We start from the raw sequence: 14957 nt of genomic DNA, 5'->3' as shown, positions 1-14957 counted from the left end.
GCCGTAGGGCGGCGTGGCAAGATGGCGGCCCCTGTCTTTGCTCGTGCCGTGAAGGCCGCCTCAGGTCAGTAGAAAGCTGCGCGCTCGATTTAGCCCCTCACAGAAGGCGGGACTGGTGTAGGATGGAGTAGGCGCTTAGCGTGAGCGTGGAGGTTAACGGGGGAATAAAGGCCAGAGGATTGTAATGAATTTTCTACAGGGCTGCCCGTGTTCGGCCGGTCGCATGGGACATTGCGGACGCTCTTGGACCCTCGCGGACCTACGTGTGTCCCCAGGTTTCCGCTTCCTTAGTGGCTCCTGGTCCTTCTGCCTTAGCCAGAAAAAGGACCCGACGGACTGGGGCGGAGGGGGGGTGAGTGAAGGAGACAGAAAAGTCCCTCTAACCTTCCGATTGAGAGTGTAGGAGTCGCCATTCATGACCTTTGGCCTTGAAGTAATTTCTCAATCTCAGGTTCTGCGGCTCTACAGTGAGGACGATACCGTGTACCTGAGAACTAAACGAGCTCGAGCGTGTAGAGCGCTCTGCGTAGTGCCTGGCACGCAGCAAGCGGGCGTGTGGGAGATTCACACGAGGTGCGGGAAACGGGCGATTGTTTGGCCTCTCAGCCCCCGGCACAGGGGCAGTCGGTCCGGAGTGAAGGCAATTAAATTGTCTTCGCTCTAAGGAGTTTTTGCAAAAATATTATTTAAGTATGGTAAGATTGTCAGTAAATCACTTAAAGGCAAAATAAATTAGGATAAAATCCTGTGGAAGAAGAATAGAAATAAAGGAAAACACTACAATGTAAGAATTTCCACCTGTTACAGAAGAGTATGTTTATGTGGGGTATTTTTAAATTGTGAAAATAACATATAAAGAAAAACGTATGTGACATACACAAGTGGCTTAACAAATAATTCTAAAGCAAACACCCAAGGCAGGACACAGAACACTACCAGGAACCTCTTCTCCATCTCTGTGCTTCTCATCAAAATTCCCTCTTTCTGCTAATTGTAAATAGTAGCCTCATTTGATTGTTAACCTTGCCTTTTTTTTTCTGTTAATAGTTTTAACATCTATATATGCATCTCTAAGTTTAGTTTTGTTTAGTTTTAGTTTTAGTATTGTTTAGTTTTTCCTGTTTTTGTACTTTACATGAATGGAATCATACAGTATGTACTCTTGTGTCTTTTAATTTGTGAAATTCGTTCATTTTGGGTGTAGCTGTAGTGGTTTCTTGTTCCTATATAATAGTCTCTTATTCGACCACCATTTTACCAACGCTGGGCATTTCAGTGTTTTCAGTTTGGGTTGATTAGAGATCCAAAGCTGATTTTCCTTGTGTCCAGGTACCTGAGTGCAAACGTTTCTCTATCGTGTGTGTGTGTGTACACTTATAAAACGGGCTGTGGAATTGCTGAATCGGAATATGTGTACATTCAACATTGCCTGATACTGTGAAAGTGATGTGCTTCTTTAAAGTCACCCCAGGCTCACCTGCCTGGCTCAGAAGGTTAAGCATCAGATTAGATTTCGGCTCAGGTCATGATCTCAGGGTTGTAGGATTGAGCCCTGAGTGGGGCTCCAAGTTCAGTAAGAAGACTGCTTGAGATTCTCTCCTTCTCCCTCTCTAAGATAATAAATAAATCTTAAAAAAAAAAAAAAAAAAAGAAAAAAAGAAATAGGGCGCCTGTGTGGCCTATTTGGTTAAGCAGCCAATTCTTGATTTTAGCTCAGATCATGATCTCAGGATCATGGGATTGAGCCCCTCGTGGAGCTCTGCATTCTCTGGCTCCCTCTGCCCCACCCCCAACTTGTGCAGTCCTCTTTCCAAATAAATAAATAAAGAAACCTTTAAAAAAAAAAAATAAAGTCACCCCAGCACTGCATGTGCCACATCCTCACCAACAGTTGATATTGTTAGACAAGCAAATTTTTGTCAATCTTGTGGGTATTTAGTGATGTCTCATTGTGGTTTAACTAGCATTCCCCTGCTTAGTAATGAGCTTGAATACTTTTACATGTATATTGGCTACATATGAATTTTATGAAATATCTACTTAAATATTTTGCCCATTCTAATATTGAGTTGTCTTATTGATCCATAGTAGTTCTTTTTTTTTATTTTTAAGATTTTATTTATTTATTCATGAGAGACATAGAAAGAGAGGCAGAGACACAGGCAGAGGGAGAAGCAGGCTCCACGTAGGGAGCCCGATGTGGAACTCAATCCCAGAACCCTGGGATCACGCTCTGAGCCAAAGGCAGATGCTCAACCAATGAGCCACATAGGCATCCCCATACTAGTTCTTTATGTATTCTGAATATGTATCTTTTCTCACTTAAGTGTGTTTCCAGTATCTTTTCCCATTCTGGCCAGCCCTTTTAGTTTATTTAAAGTATCTTTTGATGAAAAGAAGTTCTCATCTTCAGTGACTTGAATTTATTTTCCTTGTGTTTTTTAGATAGATGATGTGGGTGGGTATCGACTCACTATGATATTTAGATTTCATTGAAAGATTTCATTAAAAGTGATTTAACAGCTTATTTTTAAATGTCAGTATTCCAAATATTCTGGAAATTATAACCTTTATAACAACTTAAACTATTTAAAATTTTAGATGTTCCTTAAAATTTTGTGAAAGGGTACATAATTTTTCAGAATTCTTTCAAAAGTTATAGGGTCAAAAAATCTTGAAGACCACTACTTTAGACAGTCATACTCACTTCACTCCCCACTCTCCATTGTTTTGATTCCTGCCACACAGAGCTATTTATTTGTAAGTCCCCAAACCTACCACACTGTTTTTTGACTCTTCACCGGTGCACTCCCTGTTCCCTCTGCCTTTTCTTATTCCTTCAGAACTCTGGTTTTGTGTCACCTTCTTTGTTAAAGTGTCTGTGTTCTCCATATAAGAATGTGTTTAGAGAAAGCCAGTGTGTATTAAAATGCTCAAATTTAAAAAATAATAATTAATTAAAATGTTCAAACGGCAGAAAACTGGAGGAACAGTTAATTACTGCCATTGATTTGTGTGCTACCCTTTTGCTAACACATTCTGTTAGACTGTATTCAGTTTTTACAAGCTAAATCATGGTGTTGGTCCACCCAATGGTATGATGGATAAGGCCTTCCAAGTAATTTTCCCAGGAACTGCTATCAAGCAAGGTTCACCCTTCCTTAATTTTTTCTAATTTCAATGTATTTATCACAGATTTTGTCTTGTTAATTTTGATCCGTTTTACCAAGATCACTTTAGTCCTGATAGTCTTGGGACTTTGCTTTTACGCAGATTTGACGAACATATTTTATGCAGCTTTAAGGCCTCCATAAAAATTGAGGAAAATATAGTCAATTAGGGATATAGGAAAAGATGTTCATCAGAACAGCAGTCAGCTAATTTGGAGATAGTTTCTAGTCAGCTTGGAATTTACCTAACTGTACTGTTATCCAGCCCACATTTATTTCTTTAGAATATAAAGAAACCTTTTCACATGCCTTCCTAAAATCAGGATACACTGTGTCTAGACATACTCATGATTTCCCAGGTTAGTGACTACATCACAAAATGAAAATGCTGCTCAGCGGTTGAGCATCTGCCTTTGGCTCAGGGCTTGATCCCGGGACCTGGGATCGAGTCCCACATCGGGCTCCTTGCAGGGAGCCTTCTCCCTATGCCTATGTCTCTGCCTCTCTCTCTCTCTCTCTCATGAATAAATAAATAAAATCTTTTTTTTTAAAAATGAAGTTCTTTTTAAGGAACAGTTCACTTCTAGTTCACAATGTAGTTTTGTTTTTTCTGTGCACTTTCTGTTTATCCATTCTAACTTTTTTTTTCTTATGAATGTGTCTGTAATTTACCCATTTATATGATCTAGACTCTTACCTGCTCACTTTCTTCAGAGGTGGTTTCTAAGAATTTCTGAGAGTTTTTGTTTTGTTTTGTTTTAACCAAGACACCCAAGTTCTGATGACCTGTGAAAATTGGGACCTTTTCTTGTCAGCAGTCCTCCTCTTCAATTCACTTAATATTTCAAAGATTACCTCTTAGCTTGTAGTCATGACTGCAAATATTTACAGTTTTTTTTTTTTTTAGGAATCCAACTTAGTTTCCTTATTTATTTATTTATTTATTTATTTATTTATTTATTTATTTATTTATTTATTTATTTATTTATTTATGATAGTCACAGAGAGAGAGAGAAGCAGAGACACAGGCAGAGAGAAGCATGCTCCATGGACCGGGAGCCTGACGTGGGACTCGATCCCGGGTCTCCAGGATCGTGCCCTGGGCCAAAGGCAGGCGCCAAACCGCTGCGCCACCCAGGGATCCCAATATTTACAGTTCTTTGAAATATAAGTAATTATACCTGAAGACTTGAATGCCTTGCACTAAGTAGAGAATTTCACTTCTAAGTTCCCAGAGGGCCTCTCTCAGGTCTCCTGAATCGTGGATTTCAGCTAACTCATTAATGTTTATGCTACCCTTTTTAGTTTGAAAATTGCTATCTTAGATGGAAAACAGAATAGCAAAATAATGAGTTTTAAGTATTCAGTCCTTCTCCTGCTATCTGTTAATATTATACCATTTTTGCTAAGCATTTTTCTGCTTATTATCTGCTAATATCATTCATTAAATCTCTCTGTGCCAAGTGCTCTTCCTAGCACTTTTCATGTTTTATCTCATTTAATTACCTCCCCATGACTAACCTTTTTTTTTTTTAAAAGATTTTATTTATTTATTCATGAGAGACACAGAGAAAGAGAGAGAGGCAGAGACCAAGGCAGAGGGAGAAGCAGGCTCCATGCAGGGAGCCCCACGTGGGACTCGGGACTCGATCCCAGGTCTCCAGGATCACACCCTGGGCTGAAGGCAGGCGCTAAACTGCTGAGCCACCTGGGCTGCCCCTCCCATGACTAACCGTACTTAAATTTGGGGAAACTGGGGCGTAGAAGGATTAAGTAACTTGCCCTTGGTCACAAAGCTAGTTAGTAGTAGAGCTAGAATATGAATACAAATCATCTGACTCAAACACCAGCACTCCAGTTCCACACTATACTGCCTCTTATTTGTTAGGTAAAATCAGTGTAGTGGACAAAAAGGCAGTGAGTGGTTCTAAGTCCTGGCTGAATAGCAGTTTGGGGAACTTTATTTTTTAATCAACTGTTGAGGTATACTTTACAGACCCTAAAATTACCTGTTTTGTGAACACAATTTGATGATTTTTAATATATTTAATAGGATGTGCAACCATCACCACAATCCAGTTTTGGGGGCATTTCCATCATCCTGTGGAGCTTTTCCAGTGTACACATTCATGAGTCCCACACTAGACTCAGAATCTGAGTGGAGTCAGTGCCCTGTGAGTGATTCTGCTTTGTAGCCCTGGACTCTTACTTTGGCAACAGTGTGAAGAATAGGTAAGGAGGACTACATTCACTCCATGCATCTAGCCTCCCCAAGCCCTACCCCATGAAGTGCCTTCTGATCTGCACCCAGGTATAGCCATACTGTCAGGCACAGCCTCTGGCAGATCCAGTCCCCGCATGAGTCATGTTTCAGCCCCCTTGCCTTTGTGTATGTTCATCCTACCTGGACTCTCTACCTCCTCCTCTTGTGGCCTATTCATTTTCTAGAGGAGCGCTCAAGTACCTCTTTTGTTTTCTTTATGACTCCTTTTGCCACTCTGTTGCCTCTTCAGGGAATGGCCAGGCTTTCTCATCTCTGCCTCACCATTGCACTGTGTGCTAGGGAGCCCTGTCTCATCAGAGTATAAGATCTGGCAGGTGGGACTTCATGTTACAAACATTTTTGCCCTCTCTTGCTGAACATAGAACTAGGACATATCAGAGTAGATTGTGGTGATGGTTATACAACTTTGTAAATTTATTAAAAACCACTGAATTACACAAATGGGTAAATTTGTGGTATGTAAGTCTTACCTTAGTAAAGTTGAATCTGATGCTTACCTTGTTTTGATACATTAATTTAAATATCTGGATGCATATTTTTGGAGTATCGTATTAAACAAGTATGCTGCTCTCTCTTTATAGGAGTCTTACGGCCCCTGGTGTCTTCAGCCTATCAAAACCATGTCAAGAATGCCTGTCTTAGTTCTGCACAGTCCACCCGACATTTTAGTTCTCTTCAGACACCAATTGTTTCCTCTGCTCCCAGACTTAGCACATGTGTTGGAAACCTGACATGTGGGCATACTGCAGCAATCCTCAGCAGGTGGAGTATGTCTCAGTAAACATTATGCTTAGACAAAAATTGTAAAACACTCATGTCTGCAAAGACATTTCAAAGCAGATGGTACTCTTTGCCTACCTGCAGTTTATTTTGTAGCCTTTGGCTGCTGGAGTGGGGAGAACATGATTGATAGCCATATACCTACATGGCAGCAGCTGGGACTACTGAACAGAGCACACCTCCAGTATTCTAGATGTAATTTCCTAGATGGAATCTGTCAGCCAAAGCAGAGGGTGAATAAGATGCTCAGCATGCAAGGCTGGCATTCATTTAGTCAACAAATATTCAGCTAAGAACCCCTGGGTACCCAGTTCTCAGCAGAAAGGATACTAAGATAAACTGAAGTCCTCAAAGACTTTATAATCTAGCAGGCAGATAAGAAGTCAGGTGACTAAAATATATGGGATAAATTCTCTCATAGGGATTGAGAGGGTAGTTGATGGAAGACTTACAAGCTGGCAATAGATGCTATTCTTATTTATGCTTAGTGCCATGGATCATTTGAAGTAACAGTGTCTATTAAAGTCAGTTTTATCCAGTGAAACTCCTTTGCTCATTTTTAAGTATAGAAATGGATGTTATCCTTTAATGAGTCTTATTGATAAGTTATAATTTTTAAAAATATATTTTAGAGTGGCCCCCTTGCTTTCAAATGTCCTGAAGTTACCAGTGAGAACTGTAACATACTTCAGTTCAAGGAAAGGGAAGAGAAAAACTGTGAAAGCTGTCATCTATAGGTTTCTTCGACTTCACTCTGGCCTTTGGCTAAGGAGGAAGGTGAGTCTTCACAATGTTATTTGATTGAAAAGGAGTGGGAGCACATGAAAATAAAGCAGAATTCAGTGAGCCTATTCATTGACATATCTTCCTCCCATTTACCAGTAGCTTTCATAGTGCTGTGCTTAAGTACCAGCTTGGCAGGCATCCCTTAATGTAAATGAATCCATGTGAGGAAAACATATTTACGCATTCATAATGGTAAAAGTCTTCACTGTAGGATGGGTCCATCTCAGGTCTTCCGCATGTCTGGTGTATCTAGTGATCACCAGAAGCTCTATGACAGCCCCCAGGTGTAATAGCCTGTGGAGAGACCGTCTTTAAGCCTAGAGTGTTAGAGCGGCAGAGTCGCCTTCAGCAGGGACTTCATGGTGTGACTCAGATTGGGGGCTAAAAAGCTTTTCCGCCTCCTTTGGATTAGATTCTCTAGGGCTTGGTCTTTTTTTTTTTTTAATATACATTTTTTAAGATTTATTTATTTATTCATGAGAGACACACAGAGAGAAAGAGGCAGAGACACAGGCAATGGGAGAAGCAGGCTCCATGCAAGGAGCCCGATGTGGGACTCGATCCTGGGTCTTCAGGACCATGCCCTGGGCCGAAGGCAGGCACTCAACCGCTGAGCCATCCAGGCGTCCCATGGTTTGGTCTTTTTGGCAGAACATTAACCCCACATACACTTTTTTAACTATGTTTTTCTCTCTGGTAGTGTGTATGATTGAGGTTCATAGCAGACGGAACCCTAATGCCTACTCTGACCTGGGACCACTGCCTCTCAGGGAGCCTCTGACAAATTATTCCTATTCTGTCCTCTCCCACAGCATGTCAAGAGCGTGCATGTGGGCTTTTTTACTAGTGTCTTTATTCTCAGAAGCAGAGTAGCTGATAATTAGAAAGATTCTGAAGACTATAGAGTTTTGCAAAACTTTGAGTTTGATAACTATTCAAATTTTAATTCCCTTTCACTACTCAGAAGTTAACAATTCTTTAAAGATCAAAATTTGTTTCCCCCTAAAAATAAAATACTTAATTGGTAGGATTTTCACTAGGTGAAAGGTTGAAAGGATTGTCTCCTATCTTTTAAAAAATCCTACGTTTAAGGTAAATGGGTTAATTGGAACTCTCGGCTCATTTCCCTTTCAGAACAATACTGTGGTAGTTCATTTGTTACATTAATAAATAGAAGCTCATGTAATCCCTAAGTAGCTGAACTCCGTCATTCACGTAATAGTTTTAAGTTTTGTGAATTTTGGACCATTGGACAATTTTCTCCCCTTTGTTGTCATACTGATTACTTCCAGGTCTTCATCTGGCCCTAGATAAAATAAGCTAGGTGGATTTTTGTTTTGTTTTGTTTTTTGCCTTCCTTCTACATCCCTTTTATTGGGCCCTGTTAACCCTCCTGTTAATATAAAAGACCTGATCAAATTTTCTAATCATAATACCTAGTCCCCATTCAGGGCCCCAAAAAGTATTCTATGTGTGGAATGCCCTTCTTCATCAAAATGTAGTATTAAGAGGAAAACAAAAAAGCTGATTGGGTTAATTTATATTAATGTATAAAAACTGAAAATACTTTCTGCAGCAGTAGAAAGTAAATGAATTCATGTGAGGAAAACATATTTACGCATTTCCCTTCCATTTCTGAACCTAGAGAGTATCTAAAAAGCTTGAAGCATTTTCACAGTAGTTGCATTCCATAGAGTAATGATCAGAGGATACTAGTGGTAATAGGCAGAAGAGCAAATTAGCTGTAAGTCAGAGATCCACAGTAACCCAGCTTGGCTTACAAATTAGAAAATTATTACACAAATAGAGGGATTTGGGTTTGAATCTTTTATTTTTTAAGACTTTTATTTATTCATGAGAGACACAGAGAGAGAGAGAGAGAGGCAGAGACATAGGCAGAGGGAGAAGCAGGCTCCCCTGCAGGAAGCCCGATGCAAGACTCCATCCTGGGACTCCAGGACCATGCCCTAGGCCGAAGGCAGCTGTTAAACCACTGAGCCACCCAGGGATCCCCAAATCTTTTGAATTAAATTGTAAGCAATGAGTAGAAAAAAATCTAATCCTTGGCATTTTAAAACCAGAACTCTTAAATAATGTTTCCTTATTTCTGAGTTTAATTGTACTGTAGAAGCTGCTGGTCACAGTGATGACACCAAGACATGTCGGAAACCCATTAGTGTAGTGCCCTAGGGACCCCTTGGCTTGAAAGAGTGAAGGGCTCTTAGCAATAGCTTAAGTTCTAATCTCTCCTCCCCTGTAACTTTCTGTGTGGTTTTAGCCACATATTAACCTTGGTGGCACCTAAGGTCTCTTCTAGTCTAAACAGACTATGATTGTAGATTTTATATTCAATTTAATTTTTCTTTAAAAATTAATTTTTTTCTTTTTAATTCAAAAATTCTTCAAAATTAATAATGCTTTGATAGTGTATATGGTAGTTCTGGGTCAAACATACGAGTTAACCATTCCTTCACCACTCCCAATAGTAGTTTGACTGTATTCATTTGTTATTCCTTAGAAAAGTACTTACTACAGAAATTGCTCTTAGTGTGAAAGGAAGAAACCAAACAATATACTTGAGAACTGTGTTTTGTCAGCTTTTGTAATACTTAGTCCCCTAAATGAGCACAGATGTTATCAACTAGCCAGTAATGCCCTTGTTCATCCTCCACATTGGAAAATAGTAGAATAGTGGTTAAGAACTCTTACTAGTTCTGTGACCTCAGTCTGCTAGGAAAACTTCTCTAATCAGTGATTGTTTCTCTTTAATCTGCAAAATAAGAATAATAGTTTGTTGTTAAAGATTGTTGAAGAAGAAAAAAAAAATGTTGAAGAGATAGATAATAAGGTATGCATATAAAGTTAGTGATTATATTTATATATCATTATTCTGTACTTTGCCTACCACACTCATTTAGCTTTATTTTCTGTTGTTTTAATTTAATCTTTTTTCAAAGTATTAAATTTTAATACTTTTTCAAATTGCACACCCCTCACTGAGAATTACATCTTTCTGAAAAATGTACCAGCCCCAATGAAAGTCTCATCTTTGGGATCCCTGGGTGGCGCAGCGGTTTGGCGCCTGCCTTTGGCCCAGGGCGCGATCCTGGAGACCCAGGATCGAATCCCACGTCGGGCTCCCAGTGCATGGAGCCTGCTTCTCCCTCTGCCTGTGTCTCTGCCTCTCTCTCTCTCTCTCTCTGTGTGACTATCATAAATTAAAAAAAAAAAAAAAAAAAGTCTCATCTTTGTTCCCATTGGGCCTATAAGCTGTAAACAGTGAAGTTATCTGCTGTTTCCTATATAACACCATGTTTTGAATGTCTTTATAATATCATCTAACAGGCTGGTTACAAGAAAAAATTATGGAAAAAGACGACTGCAAGAAAAAGGCGCTTGAGAGAATTTGTGTTCTGCAATAAAACCCAGAGTAAGCTCTTAGATAAAATGACAACGTCCTTCTGGAAGAGGCGAAACTGGTATGCTGACGATCCTTATCAGAAGTATCATGATCGGACAAACCTGAAAGTATAGATCAGAAGTTTTATGACTTCCTAGTTATTGAATATGCATCTTTATGTATATGATGTCTTTGCAAAATGGAATAAATACAAAACTTGAAGTTGTGCCAATTGGTATGGAAACACAGAGCTCCAACATTAAACTTACTAAAGTTTCAACATTTAATGTATTAAACATTTTCAAATTTGTTCAGAGAAATAACAATTTAAAATTGTTGATTATTTTAAACAAATGGTAATGGTTTAACTGTTTCCAATTAGGCTTATTTTGTTGCAAGGAATTTCAGGTTAAGGCAGGCAAAGAAGACTATAAAGCTAACAAGTGAGCTCCAGCAGTGTGACATTATTACTACTATTATTTTAAAGATTTTATTTATTTATTCATGAGAGACAGGGAGAGAGAGAGGCAGAGACATAGGCAGAGGGAGAAGCAGGCTCCATGCAGGGAGCCTGATGCAGGACTCAAACTGGGTTTCCAGGACCACGACCTAAGCCAAAGGCAGACACTCAACCACTGAGCCACCCAGGCGTCCCTGACATTATTTTAAGTATGCATGCCTGGAAACTCAGGAGCCACCTCACCAACTGCACTCCCCACCCACATCTTAACCCCCAGGCCTCAGAAAGAATAGAAATTATAGGACATTCCCAAATCCAAGGCACCTCTTAGGGCCTCAGCAGTGGACGATGGTAGACTTAGGCTTGGGGTCTGCCTTTGTATGTGACTCAATTTCTGCCCCCATAATAACTCTGGCTTGTACCTGTCTCAGGTTGTTTTCTGCATCCTAACCCTCAGCCCCTATCTCCAGTCTAACAGACTAACTGGGCCAGCTGTCTCTTTATACCAGGTCTCCTCAGAAGTCACTGACCCACCCTGGCTCAGAAGTCAGGAGCCCACCCTGGCTCACTTGGCTGTGTTAATAAGCAGGTTCACATGGAGCAAAAAATAGTTATGTGGGCAGTTTCACTTAGAGGTGAGCATGGGGTGGCAACACAAGTCTAGTATTCTATATTGTGTTCATAACAGTTCTCAGTATATTGAGACAGGATTTTTATGGAGAGAAGAGTAAATGAAACAGCCTTTCAGTATGTCCTATTCATGAAACAGAAGAGGCTTTATAGGTGAAGACAAACATTAATTATCCAAGAGTTGAAACACACTTTTTTTTTAAGATTTATTTATTTATTTATTTATCTATTTATTTAAGAGAGTGTGCAAGAAGTGGGGAGGAACAGAGGGAGAGGGACAAGCAGACTCCATGCTGAGCACAGAACCTGATGTGGGGCTCCATCTCAACCCTGAGATCATGACCAGAGCTGAAATCAAGAGTCAGACACTTAACCCACTGTGCCACCCAGGCACTCCAAGGCATTATTTTCTAAATGTTCGTTTACCCACGTGAGATTTCATATTTTTAATTGTGAGAATAAACATTTTCCAAAGACACATTGTAGAAACTAAGGCAAATCAGTCATTTTGGAAATGATGCAAGAGTTAAGCATTGTTCACTTGAAGAGGGTTGGATAAGAGGCATTGAAGAAAATTCTGTTCGCAGTGTGGTTAAAGTCTAGGGTGGTAGTTCTCAGCTATCCCATCAGAGTCCTGTAGGAAGCATTTTCAAACAACAGCATTTTGCCTGGTTGATTTTTTTTTTTTTTTTTTTTAATTTGTGATAGTCACAGAGAGAGAGAGAGAGAGACACAAAGACATAGGCAGAGGGAGAAGCAGGCTCCATGCACCGGGAGCCTGACATGGGATTCGATCCCGGGTCTCCAGGATCGCGCCCTGGGCCAAAGGCAGGGGCTAAACCGCTGCGCCACCCAGGGATCCCTTGCCTGGTTGAAAAACCATTACAGTCCTTAACCAAATTACAATGGGGTTACATCCCAGTAAACCTGTTGTAAGTTGAAAATATCATTAAGTCGAAAATGCATTTAATACACCTAAGCTATCCAACATCATAGCTGAGCCTAGCCTACCTTAAATATGCTCAGAATGTTTACATTAGCTTACAGTTGGGCAACATTAACACAAAGCCTGTTTTATCATAAAGTGTTGGCTATCGTGTTCATTGAATACTATACCAAAAGTGAAAACCAGAAAGGTTGTATGTGTGCAGAATGATTGTAAGTCTGTCAGTGGTTTACCCTTGTGATTACGTGGCTGACTGGGAGCCTCAGCTCGTTGCCACTGCCCAGCATCAGGAGACAGTACTCTACTGCATATTGCTAGCCCAGGAAAAGATCAAAATTTAAAGTACAGTTTCTACCAATGTATGTCACTTTCACACCATTGTAAAGTCGGAAAACCTAAGTCAAACCATCCTGAATTGAGGACTATCTGTATTAAATAGAATTATGCCTCATTTGCTACTTCAAACCCTTTAATAAAGTATTTGGTGATGATAAGATGAAGTTCTGTTGTTAATAGGATAAGTTAAAGATAACCAAATTGAAATTCTGTGGCAAGTCAGGCTAAGATCATTAGAGGATTTTCTTAGAGGAACCAATGCAGTGCATGTTCCTTAAAAGGAAAAGAGGTGACCATAGAGGGTTCTAAAACTAGAAGGCCATCTGTATGTCTCTGTATGCGACCAATGAAAAAACAACAGACATCGGATTTGAGATGAGGTAAGAGTGAAGTATGCATTTGCATTCTGTTTTGATTGGTTTTCATTTCCTCATAACTTCTGAGATGGCAGAAGCCAATCACAAGGTTTCTACATCATTCTTAAAGATTTTTTATTTTTTTTTATTTTATTTTTTTTTTTATTTATTTATGACAGTCACAGAGAGAGAAGGAGAGAGAGGCAGAGACATAGGCAGATGGAGAAGCAGGCTCCATGCACCGGGAGCCCGATGCGGGATTCGATCCCGGGTCTCCAGGATCGCGCCCTGGGTCAAAGGCAGGCGCCAAACCGCTGCGCCACCCAGGGATCCCTTAAATTAATTAATTCATTTATTTATTTGAGAGAGCAAGTAGTGGGAGGAGCAAAGAGAGAGGGACAAACAGACTCCGTGCTGAGCACAGAGCCCATTGTGGGGCTCCATCTCATGACCCTGAGACCATGACCTGAGCTAAAACCAAGAGTCAGATGCTTAACCAATTGAGCCACCACCCAGGTGCTCCCACATTTCTTACCTGCCTGGTCCCTGCCTCTCCTACCCACCCCCAGTGGAATGGAACTGGTGCATAAAGTTGAGGAAGAAGCCACTTTTCACTGCCTCCATGACTGGCAGTGCAAATATGGACAACAAAGATCTCTGTTACAGGGGCCTCAGAGCACCTTGGTTTCTCCTGGAGGCCAGGGGTAGGAGACGTAGACACAAGGACTGGCAACAGGCCTCAGCATCCAGACATGGACTAAAGTGGAAGGGCTGAAAGGAAATGATTTCGGAGAAAGGGAATTTTCATATATATAATTTTTGTCTTATGGGTAGCATGGCTTATCATCGACACTGATTTTATAGTTTGACAACCAAACATCGTTAAAGAGTCTACCTAAATTACATTGAAATTTATGTAAAAGTCTAATTTATTGAGTATCAACCATGTCCCAGCATGAGGATGGATATATATATATATACATACATATATATATGTATATATATATATATCTTATAGTCATATCAGCCTTGTAGGGGAGATACTATTTTTTTGAATTTATTTATTTTTTAGTGATCTATATACTCAACATGGGGCTCAGACCCATGATCCCAAGATCAAGAGTCTCACTCTTCCAACTAAGCCTGTCAGATGCCCAGGAAGATACTATTTATCCCTGTTTTATATTTGAGGAAACTGCAGTTTATACAGGGTTAAATAAATTACCCGAAATATAGCTAATAAGTCACAGAACCTAAGTCTAACATCTTGGAATCCTGTGCATTTCCCAGAGCCTTTCCACATGAAAATTAATATCTAAATCAATAAGTGACTATAATCTAGCACCATAATACTAAATAATTTTTCATGACACTGTACCAAGTCAGCCTTTAAATCATAGCTTTGCTTTTCTGTTCTCAGCTCTTAACTTGGTAGTCTCAGTTCTGTTGCCATTGGACTTGGCTCAGTAAATGAATAAATGAATGGATTTTCAGCCTTCTGAATGTGCTTCCTTACCAGCTGCTGCTGTATTTTATAGCCCTCATGTCAAGCATACAGAATATGACTATAAAGGCAAAGAAAATGAGGGTTTCGTTTTGATGTTTCAAATTTTAAATGCCCAAGTCTTTGTGGCCACCCAATGAAGATTATATGTGCCTGTTTATTTTTATATATATATATATTTATATTTATATTTTAAGATTCTATTTCAGAGCGAGTGAGCACATGAGCAGGGGGTAGAGGAGGGAGAGGGAGAAGTAGATTCTCTGCTGAGCAGGGACCCCAATGTGGAGCTCCATCCCAGGAGC

The 14957-nt window shown here is 40.0% G+C and overlaps 1 protein-coding gene across 1 annotated transcript; it reads left to right on the top strand.

Moving 5' to 3' along the window:
* On the top strand, positions 1-10642 carry MRPL35 (mitochondrial ribosomal protein L35). The gene is made up of 4 exons (XM_055327636.1): positions 1-64; positions 6036-6216; positions 6867-7011; positions 10366-10642. The coding sequence occupies exons 1-4, from the start codon at positions 22-24 to the stop codon at positions 10552-10554; spliced, it is 558 nt and encodes a 185-aa protein (XP_055183611.1). The 5' UTR covers positions 1-21; the 3' UTR covers positions 10555-10642.
* The last annotated feature ends 4315 nt before the right edge of the window (positions 10643-14957 follow it).

This window comes from Nyctereutes procyonoides, unplaced genomic scaffold (assembly GCF_905146905.1).
Source record: "Nyctereutes procyonoides isolate TBG_1078 unplaced genomic scaffold, NYPRO_anot_genome, whole genome shotgun sequence".
NCBI lineage: Eukaryota > Metazoa > Chordata > Mammalia > Carnivora > Canidae > Nyctereutes > Nyctereutes procyonoides.
Note: the sequence above shows the minus strand (reverse complement) of the source record. Positions and strands in the feature narration are given on the sequence as shown.

What these genes read in the sequence shown, in the direction of transcription:
- MRPL35 (XM_055327636.1), top strand. Translation starts at nt 22, where the DNA reads ATGGCGGCCCCTGTCTTTGCTCGTGCCGTGAAGGCCGCCTCAG. An exon ending in TGCCGTGAAGGCCGCCTCAG is followed by an intron (nt 65 to 6,035) that starts GTCAGTAGAAAG and finishes CTCTCTTTATAG; the next exon opens with GAGTCTTACGGCCCCTGGTG. An exon ending in GCCTTTGGCTAAGGAGGAAG is followed by an intron (nt 7,012 to 10,365) that starts GTGAGTCTTCAC and finishes ATCATCTAACAG; the next exon opens with GCTGGTTACAAGAAAAAATT.